Source organism: Uranotaenia lowii, chromosome 2 (genome assembly GCF_029784155.1).
Source record: "Uranotaenia lowii strain MFRU-FL chromosome 2, ASM2978415v1, whole genome shotgun sequence".
Lineage (NCBI taxonomy): Eukaryota > Metazoa > Arthropoda > Insecta > Diptera > Culicidae > Uranotaenia > Uranotaenia lowii.
This window is the reverse complement of record NC_073692.1, coordinates 408,188,020-408,214,190: the sequence shown is the minus strand read 5'-3', so window position 1 is coordinate 408,214,190 and position 26,171 is coordinate 408,188,020. Positions and strand designations below refer to the sequence as shown.

Here is a 26,171-nt window from a genome sequence, read left to right as displayed (position 1 = left end):
TGATGAGCGAAATTTCTACTTACGTCGCACAAATCGTCCGTTTATCATCCTCAATCAGCTTGCTGTGACCGTACCATCCGATGATGGCCATTTTCGAATCGAAATTCTAAACCGTTACACAAAAAACTAATTCGGAAAATCCGAAGCGAAAGCAAAATCAAAACGGCACCATCTGAATTCTACCATTTTGACAGATGTGTTCATTCGGCCACTCACCTAGAATGAACCTCTGTCACTTTACCTATATCTAGCGTAACATTTCAAAAGGGCGAAACTGCCAAATGTAAACAAATCGAGTTAACGGTCATTCCGGATGCACGCGGTTGCACTTTACCTATCAAACGCGGTTTCATCTTAAAATTACTTAAAACTTTCAAAAAATTGATAAAATTCAATTGGGCGAAACTTCCTGTTGATGCATTTTCGTTGGAACGTGAAGTTACGCCTATTCAAAATGGACTGAATTTTTCTATTCGTGTAGAGCCAAAAGGCGTAACTGAGTTGACCGTGTGTGACAAAACGGCCTAATTAGTTTTTGCGTGTAGGATGAATGGGCGTAATTTCAAAAGCAAAACAAAAACGGCCGATCAATTGGGCGAAACTTGCAGGCGTAACTGAAATCGAAATCAATAATAGGGCGAAACTCAAAAATCTCTGAAATTACGCGAAAAAAGTTAAAGTTCTTGATAACCATCGAACAATAAGTGAATATAATGCACATTTTTTGATTTTGTTGAACAAAAAGTGGTCGATTTTAAAAATAGGATTTGAATAGGTGTTTCTAATTTTCAAACGCGTTTTTCTCGTTTCGAGCTAACTGCTAGTTTCGCCCTTTTTAAATGTTACGCTAGATATCTACTACGGGAATAAGGTGACAAATCTCACGGTGACTCCGAGGTGAGGTGACAATCATCACGTCACGCGCGGCGCAGAATAAGGGTCAAAGATTCACCTTTTGAATATAGTTTCCATATGCTGGAATATGATATATGATAATATATTATAAATAAATATGATATTTCAGCTAGTAGATATTTTGTAATATTTTTTACCCCTCAAAGTATGCAGCACCCTTATGCTTTTTTATTAAAAAAAAAATAATTAGATAGAACAATGTAAAATTTATTTCAAACAAAACAAAAACTTACTGCAATTGGTGCTTTATGCACTATGACATTACAAATATATAAAAAACTATAAATTATCTAACGTTTTTATTTGATTTTTCATTATGTTTTATCTTTTTATGTTTATTTTAATAAATCTAGCTTGAAAAATTTCATTTCTGGGCGACAAAATGCAAAGTTATAATAAAACAATTTGATTTTTTGTTTGATTTTCAACTAAAATGTGAATGAATCCGGAAAAAATCAGGATATCTTTCAACAAAATTGGTGCAATCGGGCCGGGTCGAATCTTTCCCATTTTTTTTTTTAAATTAAATATGCGGGTACGTCCGGGTAAAACCGGGTTATCTGGCAAGCTCAATTTTGCTTATTTGATATGAAATTACAAAAAGTTCTATTTTAAGAAAGCCTTCAATTTCGAACAAAAAATTCTAAAAATAAATCCAATTTTCAAAAGTAAAAGTAAAAGATTTTAATTTTGTGGTTCCAATCGGTTTTATGAAAGCTCGATCCTAGTAAAAGATTTTAGTTATGTTGAACAATTCGCCAAACATATGGAACTAGCTGCAATTTCTTTAAGAGAAGATACATGTTTCTTTACCATCAATTACTTTTCATTAAAAATCAATTCCTTTGAATGATATTTTCAAATAAGTTTTTCATAAGACAAAACACGCAACATGAAATTAAATTCTATTTAGTTTTTGTCATTTTCAGCTGAATTGAGCAAACGAACTGACTTTGGTTAAATTAAAAAATCGAACAAACAAGCAGAGTCATAAGCCTACAATCTCTTGCAATTTAAATTCCCTAACGAAATACATAGTCATCTTGATAATTTTATTTTGATTGTTGTTGAACTCATTTACTAGTTGAATCTGAATCTGAATTTGAATTTTAAATCTTTTTCGGAATTTCAATACGTTTTCTGAAATGTATATAAAAACGGTTTCTGAATTTAAAATATTGGCTAAGAATTGAAATCAGTTTCAGAGCCCTCAACCATGTATCCATAATTATGATTCGAATGTTTTGGGTTTCATTTAATGAGTAATCTTTATTTTAATTATGTAGGGGAGAGTGGGGATACTTGATCCCCTTTTCTTATTTTCACCAAATCTTTTTGGAAAATATTAGCAACTCGCACCCTTTTACATTTTCTGACAGCGTATAACTTCAAGTTTCTATGCTCCAAAAATTAGAACGATACTTGAACCTGTAGATAAACTACAAGCATTTTCATTAGATTAAAAAAATTGAGATATTTTCTAAGTTGAGGGAGACCTGATCCTCTATTGAAGGAGACTTGATCCTTTATTAAGGAAGCCCTAATCCTTAGAAAATCCTTAGAAGAATCCTTAGAGAAAAAACCAAAGACAGAATGTCAATCTATTTTGGGCGTGTTTGTTCTCATTTCTCAATTTAAAACTGACAGAAGAAGAAATTTCTATAACTTGGTCTCATCAACGGTAAGACATTGCATATTCAAAGGCGCTATTTTCTATACTTAAGAGAAAATTTATTATATTAACACTTTTCTCCAGACAATTGTTGGATAAATATTAGTTATTGGATAAATATTTGAAATCTCGTAATAAGCAATGATCACATTCAATTCAGAAGAAGAAAATACCGTTTTTGACTATAGGGATCAATTGAACCTATAATCAACATTTTAGAAAACTTTTTCTGAAAAAATAAGTTTTCCATTGCTTTGAAAATATGGCATTAAGAAGTTCATACTACGCTCGAACGATTGATATATTTTGGAACAAATATTTTGGTTATATTTTTTCCTTGTAAGGAACATTTTAAAGTGATTAAAAAAGATCTTGAAGTCACCTTTCGTAAAAATTTTCAAATAAAGTTCAATTACTCAATAAACTGTTTTGTTTAAATTTTTTTTAGCTTGAAGCATTGTTGTATTGCTCCATTTGGCACCTTTTTCTAGAATATTTGATCTTAGTAGGACATTCCAGATTCGAGATATAGCTAAGGAATCAAGTATCCCCAGGGATCAAGTATACTCACTCTCTCCTATTTCTAATCCGATTTGCAAATATAAATAAAAATAAAAATTTCGAATGATGAATATAGTTCGGCATTTTCAAGTATATTCAATCATGCATATTTTCCAAGTTTTTTTTTCATATTCAGAAAAATATTAACTAAACTAAATGTAAAAAATGCGTATGAGTTTCGAAAATCATGAATCAAGTTTTGAAGGAAATGTAAAACTAAATTTAAACGACAGCTTTTTAAATTGAAAATGATGATTCGAACCGAAAATCAAGAATCCTAAACCGGATACATAATCCGAAATATGAAAACAATCATATAAGGTACACCGGGGTAAGTGTGGACGGGTTTTCGTATAGTTCAACTTAAAAAAATCATAAAAAAATCAGCATGGGAGCAATTTTGATAAAATTACGTTCAATGTGATGCAGAACATGTTATTTACAAAAGCTGAAGAGATGAGCTCGATAGAAGCAAAGTGAAAAAAGTTATCACGTAATTTCGATTTAGATTATAAGGAACCAGAATTTCTCAAATGTGTTCAATCTCATTTAAAATTTAGTATTCAGAAAGGGGTTACAATTTGTTATGGTCTTCTGAAATGAATTCAAAATAGACACTTTCCTTCGATTGGCCCTGCTGCTGGAAAACTGCTGAGCCGATCTGGACTCTCTAAGGTTTACTTTTCACGATGTTGCCGATACAAGAATAGTTGTACGAATGAGCCCAACTGTTTTTTTTAGCCAGGAATTTACCAATTCGTGGCTTTATTCCCTCTAGGGAAGATATTAGGCTCTAGCCTAACTGATCTGAGTAAAGTTTTTTATAGCGTTAAAGAAATTGATTTGGGTACAAAACAAAAAAACAATTTTATTTTTAAAAAAATATGCTGCTGACAGCGATGTAATATTTAAGTGTCTAAAAAAATTATTTAAATTTTAATTTGCAAAGTTTTTTTCTGACTACACCCCTGTATTACACCGTCCACCATTATATCGTTCCAGGGCGAGTTTGTAGAGGGCGGCACCGACAACACCTTTATCGAGGACGGCAACACCTTCGTGCTGCGGGCCCGAGCCAGTGGGAACAAACGCGAAGGGATCGTGCACTCGCTGGTCGTGAATGGGGCCGTGGTGGGTGACTCTGCTGATTCCGATAACAGCGCCACGGATGCCAACGATGATGAGTAGCGGAACTAGTTAGTTAGCTAAAGTAGTGGGTGTATTTGGTGGCTTACAGTTTGTTGAAAATGTTTGACTTGATTTGTAAATTTTAAGTACTAAAATGATTGTGTCAAAGTGAATCTGTTGGTTAAGCTGTTTGTTTTTGCACATAGTTTTGATATGTTATGGTCAATAAATAGCTGATAAGTAATTCCAAGAAACGTGTTACTTCTCTTGACAAGAAGCTTCGAAATACAAATGAAGGAACCGTTCGGATAATTCAAAATACACAGCGTTTTACAATATTGTACCCACGTTTATCACACGTGGACCCCCTTGCTGTGGGTAGAGAAAGTTTACAGTATTTTATTTGATTTCTTCATGTGTTGTTTTTTCGGATTTTTATATATTTTTTGCCGTTGTTTTCTCCAACAACTTTTTTTTTCTTGTCTTTTCTAGGAAGTGAAAATTTTGGTTTTGTAGGAAAAAAATTTGATTTGAGCCTAGATAACATGAAACGTTCATTTACGAAACAATAGTACATAGTAGACTTTAGACGCGAAAATAGACGACTTATTAACAGTTTTGTTGATGTAATGTTTAACATAAGAATTGTGTTACAAGTAATGAAATGTTAAGTACAAAAAAATACTGAGCAACTTTAAGCGAAAATACTTCTAAACATCAATTTGAACAGAACCAAACTTTATGGTTGAAAAAAGAAAAAAGGAAACTTAGTCGACTTACAATATTTAACCAATTGATTGGATTTCAATAATAATAGTAATATTAATGATAATAATAATAATTAAGGTAAAGAAATGGAATAATTCTAAAATCAAACGAATTCTAACTAAATGCGATTCTCCTGTGGAATGAACGTTTGTCTTTTCTGTTTGTATCATTTTATCTACTAAGTATTTTCTTCGCTTTACCTAACAGTTGTTTTTTTTTGTTTTGCTTCTATCGCTCGTTTTTTTTTTTGTTTGTTTTTGTTTTAAGTACTGGAGGAAAGTTTCGTTTACGTGTGTTAAGTAGTGTACGTCTCTCTATATTTGGAAGGATTTTTGCGCGCGCACTGTCTCTTGCTTGCTGTTACCATCGATTGTTTTTTCTTGCTTCACATGTTTTTTTTCTACACTTTCCCACCTCTCTAAGTTTATACCGCTTTTCATAGATCATAATTCAAGAAGTAGTTGATTTTTGTTTTTACTTATATTTTCTTTCTTTCTTGAATTTCAATTAAAAATAAGTTTACAAAAAATAACGACGAGTCTTTTGGAAAGATCACTGCAACAATAAATTGTATTTTTATGTTTGTTTTTTCTCTTTTCATACATTTAGGACTATTTTATCCGATTTAAAGGTCCACGAAAAATTTAGCTAACCTATCGTACCAGGAATGTTTTCAAGTAGATTTTGTGTAAAAGGGAATGATCTTTTTAAAGGATGTTTACTTTAGAACCTATCAGTTTATGCAACGGATTATGGTATAATCATAAACTATTTTTACTCCAATTTGGAAACTTTATAAAAGATCTGAAATCTTATACTGTTATTGTTTTTTTAGAAGCGAAAAACGGAATCATCAATTTACAATAAACTATTCTTGCATTTGAAAATCGGATACAAAATTCTAACTTGAATATAGCAGCGCCATCAAATCAAATGGCGGCGAATAGTGTAACTATCACTGAAGAGCGCTTTGAATGAATCACATCTGTCAAAAATTCTGTAAATTTTTACAAATAAAATAAAAATTCAAAATTTTAGTATGAGAAAAAAAAAACCATATTATTTTGTTATTAAAAAAACTTTTGGTTACCATTTTGTATTAATTAAAAAAAAAAGATTCTAAGAACTCGGATCCGGAACTTTTTTTTTGTTTCGATTATAGTCGTTTTACCATCTTTATGGCATTCTTGACAGGATCCGGAACTAATTATTTCGATCGAGAATAGCAATTCAAAACCAGGTTTCAGAAAACGATTATAAAGAAACTTTTTTTTTTAAATTCTTTAAATTTTAGAGACAGTTTTCTCAACCAATTCTCAAAAATACTTTTACATTTTATAACATTAAGTTAACTTTTTGCAATATTTCTGATTAAACTTTGAAAACAAATAAATCTTTTGTACCTTTTCTGTGAAAATAGAACTGTGTATAATAAACTTAGCTTTAATTATGATTATTCTGAATATCGGATCCAAAGTTTAAAACTTGAATACAGCAGCGCCATCAAGTCAAAATGGTGGCGAATAGTATAACTATTGCTGAAGGACGCTTTGAATGAATCATAATCTGTCAAAAATTTTGTAAATTTCTACAAATAAAATAAATTCAAAATTCAAAATCTAAATTTTAGAAACAAATCCATATTATTTTGTTACCAAAAAACTTTTGATTACCGTTTTGTATTAGATTAAAAAAAAAAAGGATTCTAAAAACTCGGAACAGGAACTTATTTTTTCGATCAAGAATAACAATTCAAAACCAGGTTCCAGAAAACGATTATTAAAAAAAGCTTTTTTGAAATTCTTAAGAAGCATCATTAACGAATAATCAATTAATTCAAATATTTTGGTATCTTTCTTCAAAAACGTTTTCCTAACCAACTCTCACAAATTCTTTTAATTTATTTTAATTTATAACATTAAGTTAACCATCATGAGAGTTTTTTTTCAATATTTCTGATTCAACCTTTAAAAACAAATAAATTTATAGTACCCTTTCTGTGAAAATAGAACTGTGTCTACGTGAACAGGTTTAATGAATTTCATAATTAAATTCTTGTTACTCAACTTTTCCGTTTCTTTAAAAAAAAAAAGTATTCTACACATCCAGATTCGATTTTGTAGAAGAGTTCTTTTTCTCTTTTCCGTCGTCTTGCTTCGTTAAAATCATTAAATTTTCATTCTTTGTGAATCTGCAGCCCTCATTTTTGTTTTTTAATCTCTTTATATAGATTATCAAGTTTCTCTCTTTTGTCGAACACTCACTTTTCACTGTTGTTCATCGCGCAGCAGTTTCCGAATAGTAATTTGTCACTTTTTCCCGGTTAAATATATTCAATGTGTAGATTTATTTATTAATTTACTTTAGCTAGGTAGTTTATACTGGTTTGTCTTTTTTCAGTTTTTTTTTCATTCAATCGCGACGTAACGGAGAGAAAACTTCAATAACGCTTTTTTTTTGTTGAATGCCTGATTTTCTTTCTTTCTGCCTTCTGCAGTTTTTTGTTTGTTTTTGATTTGCTAGAACAATATTTAAGGTTGATTCGATCAGCATTCGAGATGACTCTCAACTAACTCTTTTGGATTGTTTGTTTTTTTTTTTTTTGTAATTTCTTTTTTCAATATAAATACGTGTTAAGTATCATATTAACTGTATTTTGGTTTGTTTGTTTTTTGAAGAAGTCTAGAGAATATTTGTTTGTTTAAAAGATTTTTTTTTTTTGGTAGATTAATTTCCAATCAATTTTTGTTCTCTTTTTAAATATTTCAACTAACAATTGTTCGTAAATTGTTTTCTTTTACTTGAAGTTTGTTAAAGTGGTTAAGATTTGAATAGTGTTACTTGCTTGCCTAGTTTTTTTTCTCTTGTTTAATTTTTATTTCTGCTTTCAAGTAAGAGAATCAATAAATCAGTTGTAACATCTGTTGGAAGTTTTTTTTTGTTTTTGTTTTTCGCTTCAACTAGTTTCCTTTTGAAGTTATTTTTTGTATAAATTACTTAACGTTTTCCCGAACGCCGTTGTCTCTTCTTGGGGGTGCTGTTGAATTTGGGTTTTCCTCTCATTTTCTTCGTTTGATTTTTTTTTTTGGTTTTTGTTTTATCTCTTAACTAAGTATCCCTAAGTAGCTGATTTGTTATCTTCTCGTTTTCCGTTTTTTTCTCTCTTTTTTTTTCTTCTCTGGTAAGTCCTAAAAGTTCGTTTATGCAAAGTTTGCTAGCAGCATTGATTTATTATTATTTATTTTACTTTTCTCTATGCGCATTGAGTGATTTTGGTTTTCTGAAGAAGGATGAGTGATTGATGAGCGTGACGCTTCTTCTTCTTCTGCTTCGTTTTTCTGCTCTCTTCTCTTCTTTTCTGCTTGTTTACTGTGTTAGTTCAATGGAAGGCAAAACATGTGCTGCAGCAGGCTTTTCGATGGTGGTGGAGGTAATTGAAGAATACTAAGTTCATCCACAACGGAGTCGTAATCGCTAGAATCGTCACCGTACATATGCTGGAAGTAGAAGTAAAAAAATGATATTAAAATCAATCGGAATTTGGGAGTCTTTTCTTTGGGTTGTTCAACGAGGGGTAGGATTGCGTTTGGGGTGGGGGAAATGGCTTGGTTAAAAATATTTGCATGTTTGGGTTTGTTGATCGGAAAATTGGAAAAAATGCGCAATTCGAACAACTCAAACTGAACTTGAGAAGAAGAAAATGGTGAATCAATGCCGTACATCAACGGTATAAGTCAGAACAATCGATGATTAAAGATAAAGGTGAGAAGTTGATATTGCGTTAAAAGTTAGTGGAAAGTAACATTAAAGTTGATAAAAATTCGTCAATAGTTACACAAAGCGAAGAAAAACATGCAAAAAGCTGAAAAATGTAAGAAACTTAACATTTAACATAACAATTATAACACCAACTTTGTATGTTTGTTTCCTCGGAAGAAGGCAAAAAAAAAGTGTTTTACGTACACATTTGTAAAACCACTGCTTGAGCAGTTGACAACAGTCTTCAGACTAATCCTGCTGCCACAAAATTATTAATAAATAAATAAAACAAAGATTTAATGGACTAGTGTCAAAACCGCGAAATAATTTGAACTAAAAACGTCAAACGTATACCTCAAGACTTTTTCTTATTTCATTCCTCTCTGGAGCCACCACTTTATATTTGTGAAAGAACTCGTTATGGCTCGATTGATATAGTGCTGCCTTCCTGAACCCATGGCCATCAAGTCGAGCCCAAGAGTGAACATCGAAATTAGTGGCACCGGATTAGCTTCCACCGATAGATTTAGATCGTATTTTATGCTTCTAAAAAGTCGTTCACGATTATTTTGATAAACTCGTAAGTCACTAATGTTATTGACTTAGTTTGAGTATTTTGTTTGATTTTGCAAATAAAGTGAATAAAAAAAATCCGGGATATTTCGAACGAAATCCGGACACAGTCCTGGTGAACCCGGGCAACTTGGCAAGCTTAATCTATACTGGCCAAAGGAATCCTGAAACGTTCAGGACCATGTAAAATGGCAGGATGGGAGATTACGCCCATCGCAAAGTAAAATGGTGGCCTACGAACAATGAGGCACAAACAAAGGTGACGAACAAACACGCACACTATTCCAGAACTCGTTATTCAAATAGTAAAAAAGGTAAACAAATCCAACGTCACTTGCCAGGATGTTTAGGTATCCTAGGCGAGAATCGTAAGCAGCAGTTAGCAAGGATTTTTTCTCTCTAGTTTTCGATGATGGTTGTTTTTTTTTTTTGAAAATGCAACTGATGTCACGAATTGTCATGGTTACAATGTTTACAAAAAAACTGTTACTAACACTTAGCACGGAATTTCCATCGCCACCTGAGATATATATACAGGTTAGCCTACGAGAACAGCCAGTGACAGGAGCATGTGAGGATGTCTTAATACGATGTGTCGATTTTTCGATTAATTTGAAATTTCAAAAACCCTGTATATAGTCTAAAAAGTTCCTCTTTAGTCACAGCGAGCGACAGAATTTTTGAAGAATTCAAAATAAAATTTGGTACCGTAAAACGGGGTAAATTTGACCAACAAGAAACTTTTCCACATTATCATCAATAACTCAGTCTATAGTTTGAATTCTTGAAAACTGTTTTTTACATTTGAAAGCCTATGAATTGAGTATCAAACAGGCAAAATTTGGTTTGTATTTGAAATTTTGTTCTGTTTGTAAAAAATCTAATTTCAAAATCTTAAAATATCTATTTGTTCTAGGCTCGCAAACAAACAGCTCTCCTGATGATTCCAAAAAGCTTTTAGAAGCAAACGGGTTATTTCATGTGAAAGAACAACTTTTTTTCTTTGTATATGAACAGTTATAGTGCTATTATTATAGTCATTTAATGATAAATTTTTTATATTTAAAAAATAAGGACATTTTCCAAGAGTGAGCCCGTATTGAATAAATGGATAGGAACCCTATCAAATCGTTAACTTTGAAGAAAAAATGAAAATGGAAAGATGAAGGTGAAATTTCATTTGTATTTTGAAGCTCAAACTATTTAGCAATTATAATTATTTTTGCCCCTAAATGTAGGCAGCATCATAGTTTTTTTTCGATTATGAATATTTCTAAAATAAAACGTTAAAAATCAAGGTTAAATTGATAAACTAGCATTTTTAAATATTATTAAGGTGTTTTGTATCCTTTATGTTCAAGAAAACTCGTTAAAACCATCAGAATAGAAACTGATCAATGTCACCCCAAAGCATCATATTCTGGACAGAGACGGAAACGATTTTTAAACCAAATTTAAAGAGGTCCAACAAATTTCTGCATCCATGTTTTACTTTCATAGGAGTCCAGTACTGATTTTAAAAATATAAAACATGTCACATTTCCCTTAACAGAAAAAATAATCGAAAAATATTGAAAATGATCAATGGTACCCCGGATTACGGTACCCGGATTTTCTTTGAAATTTGGTTTTGTTTTTCTTGAATATTTTGCCTTCACGCAATGCAAATGAAGTTCCAATATACAGCTTACTGAAAAATTCACTGGCTCCAGCTTCTCAGAAATTTTCAATTTTAAGAAGATGCTAGCCATTATATCCTTGAAACATGTACGCTTTAGTCTTAAGTAGAATTCAGATCTCTTCAAAGAAACATGAAGTTTCACTGAGATCCTATATGTGTGTGTTCGTTTAAAAAAAAAATGTTCTGATGAAATGATCTTCATCAGATTTTCTATCATTTGCAAAAAAATTCGACTAACAAGATGTTTAGAGTCACCAGATGCCACGAATTTGCAAAAATTAAACCAAAATTGGCAGAGCTTACCGTTTTGACTTGTTCAAATCACATTTTGAATCTAGTTTGGGCATTTCCAATCGTGCTGCTTGTTGGGCGTGAACAAGTTCATGCCTTTTTTTTCAAACGAGTAACCCTTGTCTGAGGCCACCCACACCATCTTAACCAGTCACTCGATTCTATGGCTATCTCATGGAATATTTTATTTATGCTTCAGCAATTGAAACAACAAGCAATGTTGTCAAAGAAACTATTATGAAAAGATCAACATACTCCGTTTTTTCGGAACAATTTTTGTGAACCTTGTTATGCTCTCCCGGAAGATAGAATGCGGTTTTGCTGTAAATAAAATTTTGAGTGTGAGAAAAGAAAATTAAATTTCTCTAGGCGATGTGGCTACAAACACGGTTCACTCTTTTAACCTTCATCCGTCCCTGAAATTTTTACCCGTTACGGTCCCTGGAGTGTCAACTTAACACTCCTGACTGAAACCAATATACCTTTCTGGTTTTTCAACAGATTTTTACAAACTTATCGAAATGAAGAGTTAATCACCGTAAATTTGTTTAATGAAATTATTTTATCGGCTATATCGGTGAAATTGTATATTCTTTGAGAAAGAATATTTAAGAATTGAAAGAATATAGACGGATAGAAGATTAGAATAAGGTGAAAGATGTTGAAAATGAGCGGGAGGGTAATTTTAATTTGAAAACTTTTCATCACATTTCATCGTTTTGTTCCTCACGGGCCTACTACCTTGCAGTGGTTGATACTGATAGAGTTGTAGCAACCACCACGCAATAGTAGGCCTAGCGTGGTTCGTCCCACAAGCGGAAACTTGCAGTACGAACGAACAAAAAGATGAAATGTGATCGCTCAGAAAAGCTTCAAATACGACCGAGACACATTTATCGATAGATGCGGTTCTCGGTATTGTATCATTACGTGCGGTCTAGTCGGTTTTTTTGACTATTCGCGCTACGGTCGATGGTCCGATACTAGGCTATCTACCGATGTAATGAAATGTGTTTTTTATTTTCTTTTTAGCCAAGTAGGGTAACGGACCTATTTTGGACCGCTTTGGGAAGAGGCTATGCAATTTTCTGGAATAAAAAAGCATATGTTACAATTTTCGACTGCTTTATCAGTTCATTACGAAGATCAAGGCTTTTTCTATCGAAACATATCGTCGTTTGTTGCAATGTAACAAGATTTAAGCCTAAAACACGTTTCTTCAATCATTACTGTGGTCAGTATTTTGGACCACCAGGTTTCTATTTTGGACCACCCTTTGGACTTATTTTGGACCACCCTTAAACTAAATAAGTTTTGTTTTCTAAATTTTGCTATATTTCGACAGCGATTGATGCGCAATTATGCGAATTATTCATATAATGTTGTCTTTTCTTATTGTTATAGACTAGTCAAGTTTTGTTTGTTCGATAAAAATGAAAACAGTAAAGTTCCTGTTATATAGAACACACTAAATGTTATGAAAATTCTGACAGTACACTGAAATCTTGACGAAATTTGTTCTGCAGTGTTCAATACTGGCAAGTTGGCTTATCTTTAGGCTCAATTTTCAGAACGCAAATCTCCTTCAGGCGACCCAATGATAAGTTGAGAAAGTCTGACATCATGAACTTCGCGACATCAATTGATGCATTTTGACTTCCAAAACCTTAGTGGATTTGGTTTGGCTTCAATTCTGTAGATAGATTCAAAAAGATAAAAATGTGCGAGATTTATGCTATCTTTTTAGCCATCTAAAAGCCATATTTTTTTCACAAAAAATCAGTTTTGAGTTTGATACTAACTTTGTTCTAGGATAAAATTTATCGTTGGAGTAATTCCAACAGTTTTTTTTAATTGCATAACTATAGGGGCTGAAAAACTAGATTTTTAGTTCTTTTTCGCTTCTAAAAATTGCACATTCCAACCACCTTTTCCCAAGTTTTTAAACATATATAGCTATAATTGAATATATTGTTTGATAAAATTAAACTCGTTGCATATTTGCCGATTTGTTGTCGTTTTTTTCCAAACCCCTCCTCTAGACGAGTTTTATTTTTCGTTTCTTCTACCTACCCAAGTTTTTTTCCTCGAAAATCATTCCTGAATGCACTCATTTTACTGGCAATCCTAAATGGTTGAAACTTTTAGACTAAGCTTTCAATAATTTTTTATGAAGCATAAAAAACAATGACTTAATAAAAAAAATTGGTGCAAGTGCAAGTTTTCATGTTTTGAGGCTTTTCTAAGCTGTAGCTTTTCACAACTGCTTATCAAACAGTTTCCATTGATGTAGATTGTTAGATTCACGTGATTCAAAGCATAGTGCACAAAAAGTAAGTTAAAACTATAATTGGCTTGGTTTTGTGCCGATTAAAGTGAACCTCGTCTAATGGCGAGTTTGGGCTTTAGCGAGCTGATTGAATAAAATCATGCTTAAATTTCAAATTTATCATAATGAGTGATTGAAATAGTGTGTATAATTCTTTCATAACGTCGTACAACGTCTTATTACGTTCATGAACATTTAACATCAAGTTAAATGCCCAGATTATGGTGAGTGGTCCAAAATAAGTACCTAAGGAATAAAGTAGGACCTATTTTCGACATGGGTCAAATTACTATTAAAACCAGTTATTTTGCTTTTTCGAGCTTGCAACATAGTTTTCACGTGTTTTATCATAGCTGTGAACATGTTTGTATTTGTAAAATTCATCACAGCTATGCAGCAAACCTCTTGAAAGTTGGCTCCAATAATGGCACGTCCTCCTGAAATGGCCCTGATTCGGTCCAACTGTGAAAAATCAATGCTTAATTTTCAATTTTCTCTCCGTTAACAGCTTACTTAAATAAAATTTTAGATGTGATTAGAATCATAAGAAGTAGCTTTAACTATATTTGTTCAAAATTTTTATGAATAACATGATTTATGAGAGAAATATTGGCAAAAAGCTACAAGGTGGTCCAAAATATGTACCCGGTCCAAAATAAGTCCGTTACCCTATTGATTAGAAAATAAAAAACACATTTCATTACATCGGTAGATAGCCTAGTATCGGACCATCGACCGTAGCGCGAATAGTCAAAAAAAACCGACTAGACCGCACGTAATGATACAATACCGAGAACCGCATCTATCGATAAATGTGTCTCGGTCGTATTTGAAGCTTTTCTGAGCGATCACATTTCATCTTTTTGTTCGTTCGTACTGCAAGTTTCCGCTTGTGGGACGAACCACGCTAGGCCTACTATTGTGTGGTGGTTGCTACAACTCTATCAGTATCAACCACTGCAAGGTAGTAGGCCCGTGAGGAACAAAACGATGAAATGTGATGAAAAGTTTTCAAATTAAAATTACCCTCCCGCTCATTTTCAACATCTTTCACCTTATTCTAATCTTCTATCCGTCTATATTCTTTCAATTCTTAAATATTCTTTCTCAAAGAATATACAATTTCACCGATATAGCCGATAAAATAATTTCATTAGATTTTTACAAACTTTATAGTTCTGAAAACCTTGTAATGTAACTCAAATATGTTTCTCAGACAATATTACACCAGTTATACATCAGTTTTCCGTTATTAAAAATCTAAGTAAAAAAATCCGGAAAAAGATGCTTCGGAAAAAACATTGTAAATCAGCTAAGGAATGCTAAAAAAAACTTCACTTAGTTTCCAAGAAAGCTGAAGTTAGAAGCCATACGTTGGTTAAAAATAAATATTTTTTTTTGAAAGATCATGACCACACAAAATGTAAAAAAGTGGTGTAAAACCGTACTTTTCAATCAATGAATCGTCAAAATTGTTCAAGTCATGCCAGATAAATTTTGAAAAAAAGGATTGAAAAGTTGACGATATTTGGCACATTTTTGCATCTTTAGTTTCTCAAAATACAAAACATAGAATTTTTGACAAATTTACAAAAGAAGCTGTTTTGCGAACTTTTTGTCAACTATGGCTGTGCAGCTTTCTTGAAAACTAAGTGTAATTTTTTTAGCATTCCGTAGCTGATCTACAGAAGGGGTGAGCAACCTTTTGAAGCAACGGGCCACTTTTAATTTGAAATTCTTTCGGTGGGCCACATTAGAAGTAAAATATAGCTCATAAGTTTGCACAGCTTTACGTTATTTTTAATAACAACAAATTTTTGACAAAAAACAAAAACTGAACAAGGATAAATGAAACGAGTTCATGTACACATTAGAGTGCCCCAAATGACTCGACATTTGAAAAAGTTATGCGCTGCAGGCTTAAATTGATCCTAGGCCTAGTACTAAATCTCATGCCAAATCGGCCAGATCGGATCACGGGAAGGGGTCGCTCAACGAGCCTAAAGTTTGTATGAGATTTTGGGACATTTTGTTCGGGAGGAACATGAAAATCTAGTTTTTCATGAATACATTTGTATTATTAGCATCTCCAGCTTGTAGAGGATATCTATTTCAATTGAACACACAATAACCTGTACTAATAATACAAATGCGCTTCCAAACCTTTTCTTCTGACATCGCGCAGGGAAAAGCTAGAAGAAAACACACGTACCTACCTTAAGTAGAATGCGCTGTATGTGCTTTCATAGAAATCGTTGTTTTTAATGCAAACATGGAAAAGTAAAATTGATGTATCTCGCTTGGATACTAGTGGATACTGACGATTGTACCTGCATCTTGTAGACGAAATCTTCGACTTTATTTTGCATCTAAAGCGGGCTGCCCGATGTTGCCCGGTGTTTGTAAAATAAGGCGTGAAAAAGCCCTATTTTCGGTAATATTTTTAACATAGCTCTGCAGTATCACATTTTACAAACTTAAAATGTCCAACAAAGTGGTGTATTTTAGTAAGACAAACAACTTTGTGGAACATTTTATTAAACTTAAAATTTACTGAAAAAAGTTATTATTAAAAAACTGATTTTTAGAGGTTAAGTTTCTTATTTGGCCGATATCTCGGATAATAATTATTTTAGAAACTTGGCATCTGAGACAAAGTTGTATAAAATTTGATTTTAAACAAGTTTGTTCAAGACATCAAAGAGCTAAAACCTATAACAGAGAAGTTAGAAATTTTATCTCACTTGTAGGGTGATTAATCAGAAAAATAATAGTTTTTTATTATAGAGCTAATTTTACAGATAAACTTCTCCGAAGACACCGATATGCTAAAATGTGACCTAAAAAAGTTATAAGCAACGATCACGTTTTTCGCATTTTGGACCACCGTGCCTCGGGTCGATTTCTTATGAAAACGGGTTTTCTTAAAGCCTAAACTATGACAAATATTTCATCCGAAGACTGCATTTCGATTCAAGTTAGGACACAAAAGTTATTAAGCTTAAAAAATAGTTATATTTTTTAAGGGTAATATTCATCACTATTGATGAGAGACACTGCTTCGAACATGTTGATGCAGCATAAACTGTGATGAATATCACCCTGAAAAAAGTTACCCCATTTTTGAAGTTTAATAACATTTTTATCATAAATCGAATCGAAGTGCAGTCTTCGGATGAAATATTTGTCATAGTTTAGGCTTTAAGAAAAACCGTTTTCAAAATAAATCGGCCGAAGGGGATCAAAGTTATTCATTAAAAACTGGTTTTTCATGTTCTCCGGAACAAAATGTCTCCAAATCCCATACAAACTTTAGGCTCGTTGAGCGACCCCTTCCCGAAATCCGATCAGGCCCAAATTTGGCATGAAACCTTGTACTAGGCCTAGGATCAATTTAAGCATGCAGCGCATAAAATTTCGCAAGCTTGAAATTTCCCATACAAATTTGGGGCACTCTAATGTTCATACATTTATTAAAAATACACACAGTAAACGTTTTGCCTAGATTTCCAGCAAAAAAATTTGCTGGAAAATTCCAGCAATCTAAATTTTGCTGGAAACCAGCAAACATTCTCCGTCTTGCTGATTTTTCCAGCACTTGATCGTCATTAGCTTAGCTTAGCTTAGCTTGGTTGACTACTCACATCCACCTTTAAACATTGAACCCGAAATGCTTCATTATATTTTTTAGTAATGAATTAATTTTGAACAATTCCGTTGAATTTCCTCAGTATACTTCATAAACACTCTTCATTGGTAGTTGAATGAAATGCATTTCGAACCCCATGATCGCAGGCGTGGCTCAGTAGAACGAATTTCACATCGCCAATGGTTGCTACTCCGTGATTGACCGAGGCCACCAATTTTGTTCAAGGGTCAAATGAATGGAGTCTGGGACTGACAGCACATTCACAATGCCCAAAACTGATGCTCCCTCTTTAATCGTCAATAACGGCGCCGGCCACGTCCTAGTAGTCAATAGATAGTTTGGAAAAGAGAGAAAGGAATGAAAGAAATAATTTATGCTTTAGGACCGAGGTCACCTCTGCGTCCTAGCAAATAATTTTATTCTGGGGAGTGGGAAAAAGGATGTGATCTGGAGACACTTTTGACTAGTGTGATCTGATTCTGAGCATCCTATTCTTCTATTTTCCTGAAGACAAAACATCTACCCAAATGTTACAATTCAAATAAATTTAGTGAAAAAAAAAATCCTAACTGTAATCCATCAATTGCAAGCTCCTACACTAGAATTTCTATCTTGTTAGTGAATGTGCTTTTCCTTTTAAATTATTTATAACAACTATAAAACCAACTTGTCAAGCATGCATCTTTTAATTTGAATATGCCTTTGTTAATTATTCAAAAATGATAAAAAAACAAATTCCTGGATATAAATAGTGCAAAAATATCTTAATTGGTTTCAAGCGTACGAAAGCTAGATTCAAAATGAAAATATACTTTTTCTAACAATTTTGTCTTCAAGTTTTATTCGAAAAACATCCGATATTTTATTTTCTCATATTTCTAGTTATATGGAATCTTTTAAGTCATTGTGATCGGATACTGTGATGCGAAAAAAAATCAGAAATATATAATATCAAGATGCCAGGATAATAAACATTGACATCTTCCTAGTTTTGAACGCACAAAACCCGTATTGGAATAAAACTGCATGCAAAGATTATGCCTATTTTTGGGCGTTTTTCACCTCTGTCGGTCGCGATTTTTTATTGCAAACTTACTTATTTAACCTACCCATTTTTTGAAAGAACGAAAGAAAAAACTTCTGTACAATGAAATAGAAAACCTTGCGTTTTTTTTTCTGTTTAAATGTCTGCCAATAATGAAATAAAATAATAAATAAATAAAAAAGAAAAAGATACTTAGCTAACTCTGTCCGAAGTTCGTAGTAAACGGGACTTGATTGTAGATTCTTAGCATTTTAAGTTCCAATACCACTTCAAACTGTTAACTGGCATCGCACTGTTCCTGTAGCCATTATTGCATTCCTACCCCCGTTACACAAAAATTTAGGAGCTATGGACAATGTTTTCACTAGCTTTTACCACAAGAGCTTTTAAGAACAGAAAACATTGCCGTTATTCTTCTATCTTTCTATCTCTTGCCGCTGATAATTATTTAAAAATAACACGCAATGGAAAAGAATTTTTAGAAAAATTTCACTACTCACGAAAACACCGATACACCACGCGATCGACGAGCTATACCGAACATGCGTTTGATTATTGAAAATACAAAATACATAAATTTTCGTATAAAATGAATGACAAAATTTATTACTGCCGAAAAACAAACGCGTGTTGACGCTTCAGCACACGCCTACTTCTCCACAATGTTAAATTCACTTGTAATCTATCCAAAAACTGTAAAAGAGATACGGTTCCGACAATAGCGGATGTTTACGGTGACTTTTTGTTAATTTTCTATTTTTAACTACGATGGTTGATGTGCATCTTTTTCAATCGCAAATTTCTCTTAAACTAGCTGGCTCTTGACGAAAAACTCTTCATTTAAACATTCCTTGCATATTCGAAAGAACAAGTTAGGAAAAGAAACGACGATTAATAATTAAGAGAAAAGAGTTTATTTTCAAAAATCTAAAATGTTGTCTCCAAACCCTACCTTGGATAAGTGGGGACGGCTTTATATATACTTGATGTTTACACATTTTTTCAATTTTCTCTCCTTCATTCAATACACTTTAGCTTTATTGAGCATTCGGATCATGGAAAGTTGGGAAAAGTTCTGGAATAAGTATATATTTTCGATAAAATCGGATCTCGTGTGTTGCAACATAAATTAAACACAATGATCACTACCATGAGCTTTTTCCAAAAATTTGGACGGATCAAGCAATAAAGTAACGTATTCAACCAGGAAAACACAATTTTTTTGAAAATTTCCTGAGAAATCAAAGGGAAAATCTACCGTCCCCACTTACCCCGTAAAGCGGGGTAAGTGAAGACACCATAACACTCCATAACAATTTGCGAGATAAGTTTTTTAGCTTTTCGTCTATCAAGCTCATCCTTTCAACATTTGTAAACAACATGTTCTGCATCCCATTGAATGCGATTTTATCAAAATTGATCCTCAGCTGATTTTTTAATGATTTTTTGAAGTTGAACTATACGAAAAACCGTCCCCACTTACCCCGGTGTACCTTATACATTTTTTTTACATCTCCTAGATATATAATCCTAAAGACACTTTAAGGTATCAGAATGTTCACACACATTTTAAAGAAAATTTCTTTTGAGATCGAAAGAAAGAAAATTTGAAAAAAAAATCTGGATCGTACTAGTTCAGCAAAATCTTAATTAATGAACTAATTTCATCATTATTCAAGAATTAAATATTTAGACAAATGATGAACGTGTTGCCTGAAGTTGTAATATAAAATGTTTAAAACGTTAAAAATATTTTGAAATCATTTGAATTTTTTTAAGTTTACCCTTAAAAATTCACTGAATCAGCTTCCAAAGCATCAAACTACATATAGAAAACTCATTAGTTTTTTTTTTCTGCCAAATTTATGGGAAATCGATCATTGCATTTTTAATACTTAAAGTCTTATTTTTAGACATTTTTATCGATTTTGAAAATTGTTTAAAAAAGGAAACCAAAATCATGATTCGAGGAAACCATTTTTAAGATAAACGAAACAAATATATGTAAGAATAAATCTCATAAGGAGTAAAAATTTAGAACGGGCTCACCAAAGCAAAGGGGAATTTTAACCTCGAAGGATCCAGGGCACAGGAATAGCTTCCACTGCCGTTGAAACCATAGCCAACGATACCTGCAACTATGGAGGGGCCCGATGTTCGATACTTGACCATTTCTTCCAGGTGTCGACCATTCTTGGCTCAGATGGATCAGGTGATGTTGGGGAGACTACCGGGTGCGCTTCTTCAGAAGATGCAAATCTAAAGGGTGAATTTGTCTTCGGGTTGGCCAGTTCCATAAATTCTTTAATGCTCGATCATTTCTTTTAAAAACTTCACAAATTTTGAATTTTTGGAATTTCAATTCTCACTGTCAGAAAAAAACGCGTCCGCTTTCTTTTTCCAGCACTTGATCGTCATTGCTGAAAAACCAGCAATCGATCTGTCAAGCTCGAATTTGTTTTTGGTTTCTGCTCATTATTTTTCGTATCGCAAAGGGTTCGATCCGTATTCCAGCGATGAAGCGTTTACACCAATGTTATATTTTTATCGAGACAAAAAGTATTTCGTTTGTTACTTATTTCGATAAAAAAAATTCAAATAAATGCCGCTCAGGAAAAATTGACAAACCAATTTTTTTTTATAAATAAGTGTGACTAACCTGGGGGTTTAAATTTAAAATCTAATTTAGAATCCTAAAATTTTAATTTAATTTATTGATTAGATCCTAGGCTTTAGCCCTTTATCTTATTCTTTTATTCAGGCTCTTTTATGAAAAAAAAAATATGCTGATTTCCAGCAATTGACATTGCGGGATTTCCAGTAATTTAGTTTGCTGGATTTTCCAGCAATCGAAGTTGAAGGAAACTTTGCTGGAAAGTCAGCGGGACAAACTCCAGCAAAATTTTGTTAGTTTTCAGCAAAATAAAATTTGCTGTGTACTCATGTTAAAGACATTTTTTCACAGTTCACTTCACAAACACTTCAGAACACAGATTTTTTTCCGCTTCTGAAAAAAAAATAGTCATAATGAAACGCGAATGAACTTTGAAATTCAATTGGTTTATATGAGGCCTCTGGAGCCAAAGGGGTATAAGTGCACAAAAGCTAATGTATGTAAATAATATTCTAAAAATCTTAAAAATTCTCCAAACATTGTTTAAAATATGAAGTATCGTTTGCCATTAGAATCTAAAAATCAATCATTTTTTTACTTATACACCCCTTTGGCTCTGGAAGCCTCATATGGGATAATGATTCATGAGGAATTTTTCCGGTTTTGATTCGAAACTCCAGATTTTTTCCCGGTTTTCTCGGTTCGCTGACAACCCTACTCTACAGCTTAATTGGGCATTTCAATTGTCCCAAAAATGCAGATCCAGATACAGAACTTATTCAGAACTACGATTTTCATCGAACAATTTTGTATTTAGCTCCCTATTTTTGAGGCTATTAGAACTATGCAAATTTAACCAAAAAAAAAAAACATGCAAGTTATTCGGACTATTTTAAAATAGCTTCTCGCGTAAGCTTTCATTACGTCGTATCTTAAGAATTCATAGGAAACTGATGCAAAAGACATTAAAACAACTTTAAAACTTGCATCTCACATATAGAATATGTTGTCACACAATACTCATCCAGACCGACTATCGTTCTTCCAAAGTTGTTGCTTGCTTTACTAGCAAAAACAACAAGCAACGATTTTCAATCAGCACCGATGAGGTGAAAAAATTAGCAAAAAATTTCTGTCAGCCAGCAAAGCTGATGATGAAAATTTCAATGACTTGATTTTCAACGCGAGGGAAGAGAGTGTAATTTTCGTTGGCTTGCTTGTCATAGATTGTTTTCTAAATCTAGCCATCAAGAGCTCTCCTGAAATTTCGCAGCTCTGGTCAAGACTACAAATATTCTAAATAGAAATAAAAAGTTGCGACTAGTTTTCGTAAGTTTTTGTATTTTTTTTTGTAATAAAACTATTTGTTTACATTTTGTTGCATACAACGTAATGAAAGCTCACGCGAGACTTTATTTTTTTTTAAATCGGTTCATTAGTTTGGCAGCTGAAGCCAAAATTTTTAACCGGTTATTGGAAAATGGATTTTTTGATCCAGAAAAAGATTAAAACACAGTTGAATGGTAGAAGTTGCACGTTTAACACGTTTAAAAAAATTATATTTAAGTTTAATTTAGTATAGACAATTACCTTATAAAGGGTCATAGTACTTGGAAAATAACAGGTAGGCCATTGCGCTTAACCTCACTTGAAAGCTCCGTGTATGTACACAGCATGCTTGCATACAAACAAAAATAGTTATAAAAATTTGACAGTTTTATATAGAATGGCAATCAAAATTATAGATTTCTCCGTCAATAGCCATTCGATTCCTATGAAAAGGGCCTCAGATTGAAGATTGATTCTTCAGGCTCATCGGAAACTATTTTTTGCTTTGGGTTTTCGGATCTGAACCATAAATAATGAGCATTCAAAAGAAATTTTCATCACCGTCCCTCTTTTTTGAGAGCAAACAATTAAATATTTTCTTCTGTCTATGTTCAAAATTTGATTAAGATGAAAAATACTTCATATTTCTGTGATAAAAAACCAATTTGTTTGAATTTTTTTTCAAACTGCTCAAGAAAAAGACCACACAAGGCAAAATAATCACCAAATTTTGGTTTTAAATCAACCAAAAGCCCGTTGCATATTACTTTTAGCGATTTTAAAAAGCCAAGTATTGTTTGTTGCATTAAAATGCATAAATTCATATTTTTCTCATAATTTTGATGATTGTCAATTTTAAGAAAAAAATGATTTTATGAAAAATTCCATACATTTGCCAGTTTTTTCCATAACTATTTTTGGAGCCTCTTACCAATACGTTGAAAGAGAGCGGAATAGCCTACCTTGTATATTTCAATGTACTATGATAAAGGGTGATACGGTCAAAATTTGGTCAATATCAACTTGATGTATTTCTTTCAATTTTGCATTTAAAACACCTGAACACCCTTCATTTTGAAGGTGTGTATGTGTAGAATGTTGCTCCTATTTTGATTTTGGAATTCACTCTTCAGTTGTCAAAATGCCGTCTAAGGAAGAAGAGCAGCGCATCAAAATTTTGCTCGCGCATCGCGAAAATCCGAGCTACTCGCAAGCAAAGCTGGCAAAATAGCTAAAAGTTGCCAAATCAACCGTTACAAATGTAATTGAGGTGTTTGGGAAACGTTTGTCGACAGCCAGGAAGTCTGGATCGGGGGGAAATCGAAAACCGGAAGCCGCTGAGACGACAAAGAGAGTTGCCGGTAGTTTCAAGCGAAACCATAACCTCTCTCTCCGAGATGCCGCAAATAAGCTGGGTGTATCGTCTACAACCGTGCATCGAGCCAAAAAACGAGCCGGACTATCGACTTACAAAGCGCGATCTCGGAGGCTGTACACGACGATGCTGACGAAGTTTGACTGCGTGGTAATGGATGACGAAACCTACGTCAAAGCCGACTACAAGCAGCTTCCGGAACAGGAGTTTTATACGGCAAAAGGAAGGGAAAAGGTAGCAGATATTTTCAAGCACATGAAACTGTCGAAGTTCGCGAAGAAATATCTGGTTTGGCAAGTCATCTGTACCTGTGACTTGAAATGCAGCATTTTCATAGCTTCCGGGACTGTCAACCAAGATATGAGTGTTTGAATAAACGTCTGCTGCCTTTCCTGAAGAAACACGGTTGTTCCGTACTGTTTTGGCTGGATTTGGCATCTTGCCATAACGATAAAAATGCCATGGAGTGGTACGCTGCCAACAACGTGCAGGTGGTTCCCAAGGACAAGAACTCTCCCATCACGCCAGAGCTCCGCCCAATTGAGAAATACTGGGCTATTGTATCGGAAGCTAAAGAAGACCAAAAAAAACTGCTAAGGACGAACAGCAGTTCAAGGCAAACTGGCTTTCTGCGGCAAAGAAGGTGGACAAGGTGGCTGTACAAAATCTGATGGCAGGGGTTAAGCGTAAGGCCCGGAAATTCGGATTTGGAAAAGTGGAAGCCTAACTGAATATTTTTCCTGAATTTTATACTAATTCAACTTGAAAAAAAAATTAATTTGATTTTTTAAATAAACGATTTCACCGATTTACACGCGTTTTCCCTCGACCAAATTTTGACCGTATCACCCTTTACAAAGTTTCATTGAACTCCAAGAGAGTCATGCCAACTTCGTGTCGATTTGGCGTGAAATCTGTTACCAACGATGCGATGGATTTAAAATGTCCACACACCATATCTCCGAAACAAGAGTATATAAGCAAAATCTGACAAAATATTTGGGTTCCTAGTGCTATTAACGTACATCCACATTTATTTGTAGGGAAAGTAAGATTTAGACTTTGATAGACCTCAATCAAAAAATGAAACTGGGTTATAATTCACCCTAGGAATCCGTCTTCAAGTAGTTAGTAGCTAGGGAACACACTCATTGGTAGGATTAGGACACAAAAAAAAATCATCATCTTCAAATTAAGGGTACAGGGGAATGCAGGGTAAACAAACATGGGTCCGCTATACTAATTTTAAAACGCATCAAACGGTCAAAACTCAAATCTCACCTTCGGCAACAGACTCTGAAATTGTGGATTTAATTGACGAATCGAAAATGTACTGAAATTTTTCGATTGAAAATTTCTCCCATCATCTCCTATATTCAAACTTACGCGCAGCATCACATCTAAACAAGCGATGTTTCATCCTTTTTTCAAAAGGTGAATAAACGACGTTTGTGCAGCAACAATATTTCCCAACAAAAGTACATGAAGAGAAAAGCAAAAAAGCAGCAGCAGCAGCAGCAAAAGAAAAGTTCGTTTTTCTCGATGAAAAGCACAGTTAAGCGATCAGGCAATTAGTCTAGTAGCAAATGTACACATGCACAAAAAGTGATATCAACATCGAGAGCGTGACAACGGGATTCGGGGTGTGTTTTTTTTTTGTTCGGGGACAAGAAAATAACATTGATAAAAAAAATATGGTATATTCAAATAAGCATGCAAATTCAATCGAACAAGCCAAAGTAAGTAAACCAGTTTGCCGTATCGTCCGTTGAGCTACTTACTTTTTTGGTTTTATTTTTTTTGGTTGGAAGGGGAGAACTTTTATAACATACTAGTAGTTTGAGTCGTGATATTTTTTTGGTTATTTCGGTTGAATAAAAGTACTTTATGGCTGTTGTTGGTAGATACAATAATCGTACTAGAGGTGAGTGGGCAAGTTTTACAAATCAGAAACAACACATTGGAGAAATTGGGGAAACGCAAAGAAGAAGAAATTCGAGAAAAAAAAAGAAGTTAAAACATAAATACACACTCTCGTTACTACGGTTTTTTTTATTACGGTTTGAAATAATGGCAAGTTTATTGTTTTAAGGAACGGGGTGAGGGGAAACTAATTTGTCGCATCCATGTTACAGAAAGGGAATTTTATTGATGTACAAAATGATTGAATAAATATTTACTTTACTAAATACCAATTGAGAAAGACTAATCGAAAACAAGACACACAAACAGGTACAGATGGCACAAATAATTAACTTCCGAATGAAAAGAAAAATCTGGGGATTAGTTATGTCGATAATAACTAATGATTCATCTGCATTGGGACTTTTGACATGCAGAAGATGGTTGTTGTTACTTTGTTTTGTCAGTTTAACTTGGTTTGTGTTGACTGTTGTATTGAAAAAGGTTTTTTGAGACTTTAAGGTGTGATTCCGGAAAAATCTCTCTTTTACCACCCCTTATGTTCATGGTGATCTTGTTG

The 26,171-nt window shown here is 33.3% G+C and overlaps 2 protein-coding genes across 9 annotated transcripts in view; one reads left to right on the top strand and one right to left on the bottom strand.

The window, feature by feature from the left end:
- The window catches only part of LOC129749266 (fas apoptotic inhibitory molecule 1), a 34,280-nt gene extending 29,791 nt beyond the window's left edge, over positions 1–4,489 (top strand). For all 5 annotated transcript variants that reach the window (XM_055744206.1, XM_055744204.1, XM_055744205.1 and 2 more), the window contains exon 5: positions 4,151–4,489. In XM_055744206.1, coding sequence (XP_055600181.1) covers positions 4,151–4,336 — 186 coding nt within the window. In that variant the 3' untranslated portion in view covers positions 4,337–4,489. The remainder of the gene's footprint in view (positions 1–4,150) is intronic.
- Positions 4,490–8,403: 3,914 nt separating this feature from the next.
- LOC129749259 (atypical protein kinase C) overlaps positions 8,404–26,171 on the bottom strand; it is a 438,832-nt gene continuing 421,064 nt past the window's right edge. For 2 of the 4 annotated variants that reach the window (XM_055744187.1, XM_055744190.1), the window contains exon 14: positions 8,404–8,541. The gene's annotated coding sequence lies outside the window, so the exon portion shown is untranslated. Of the gene's footprint in view, positions 8,542–25,470; positions 25,608–26,171 lie in introns of those variants that run through there. The other 2 variants (XM_055744189.1, XM_055744191.1) reach the window with 1 other exon arrangement.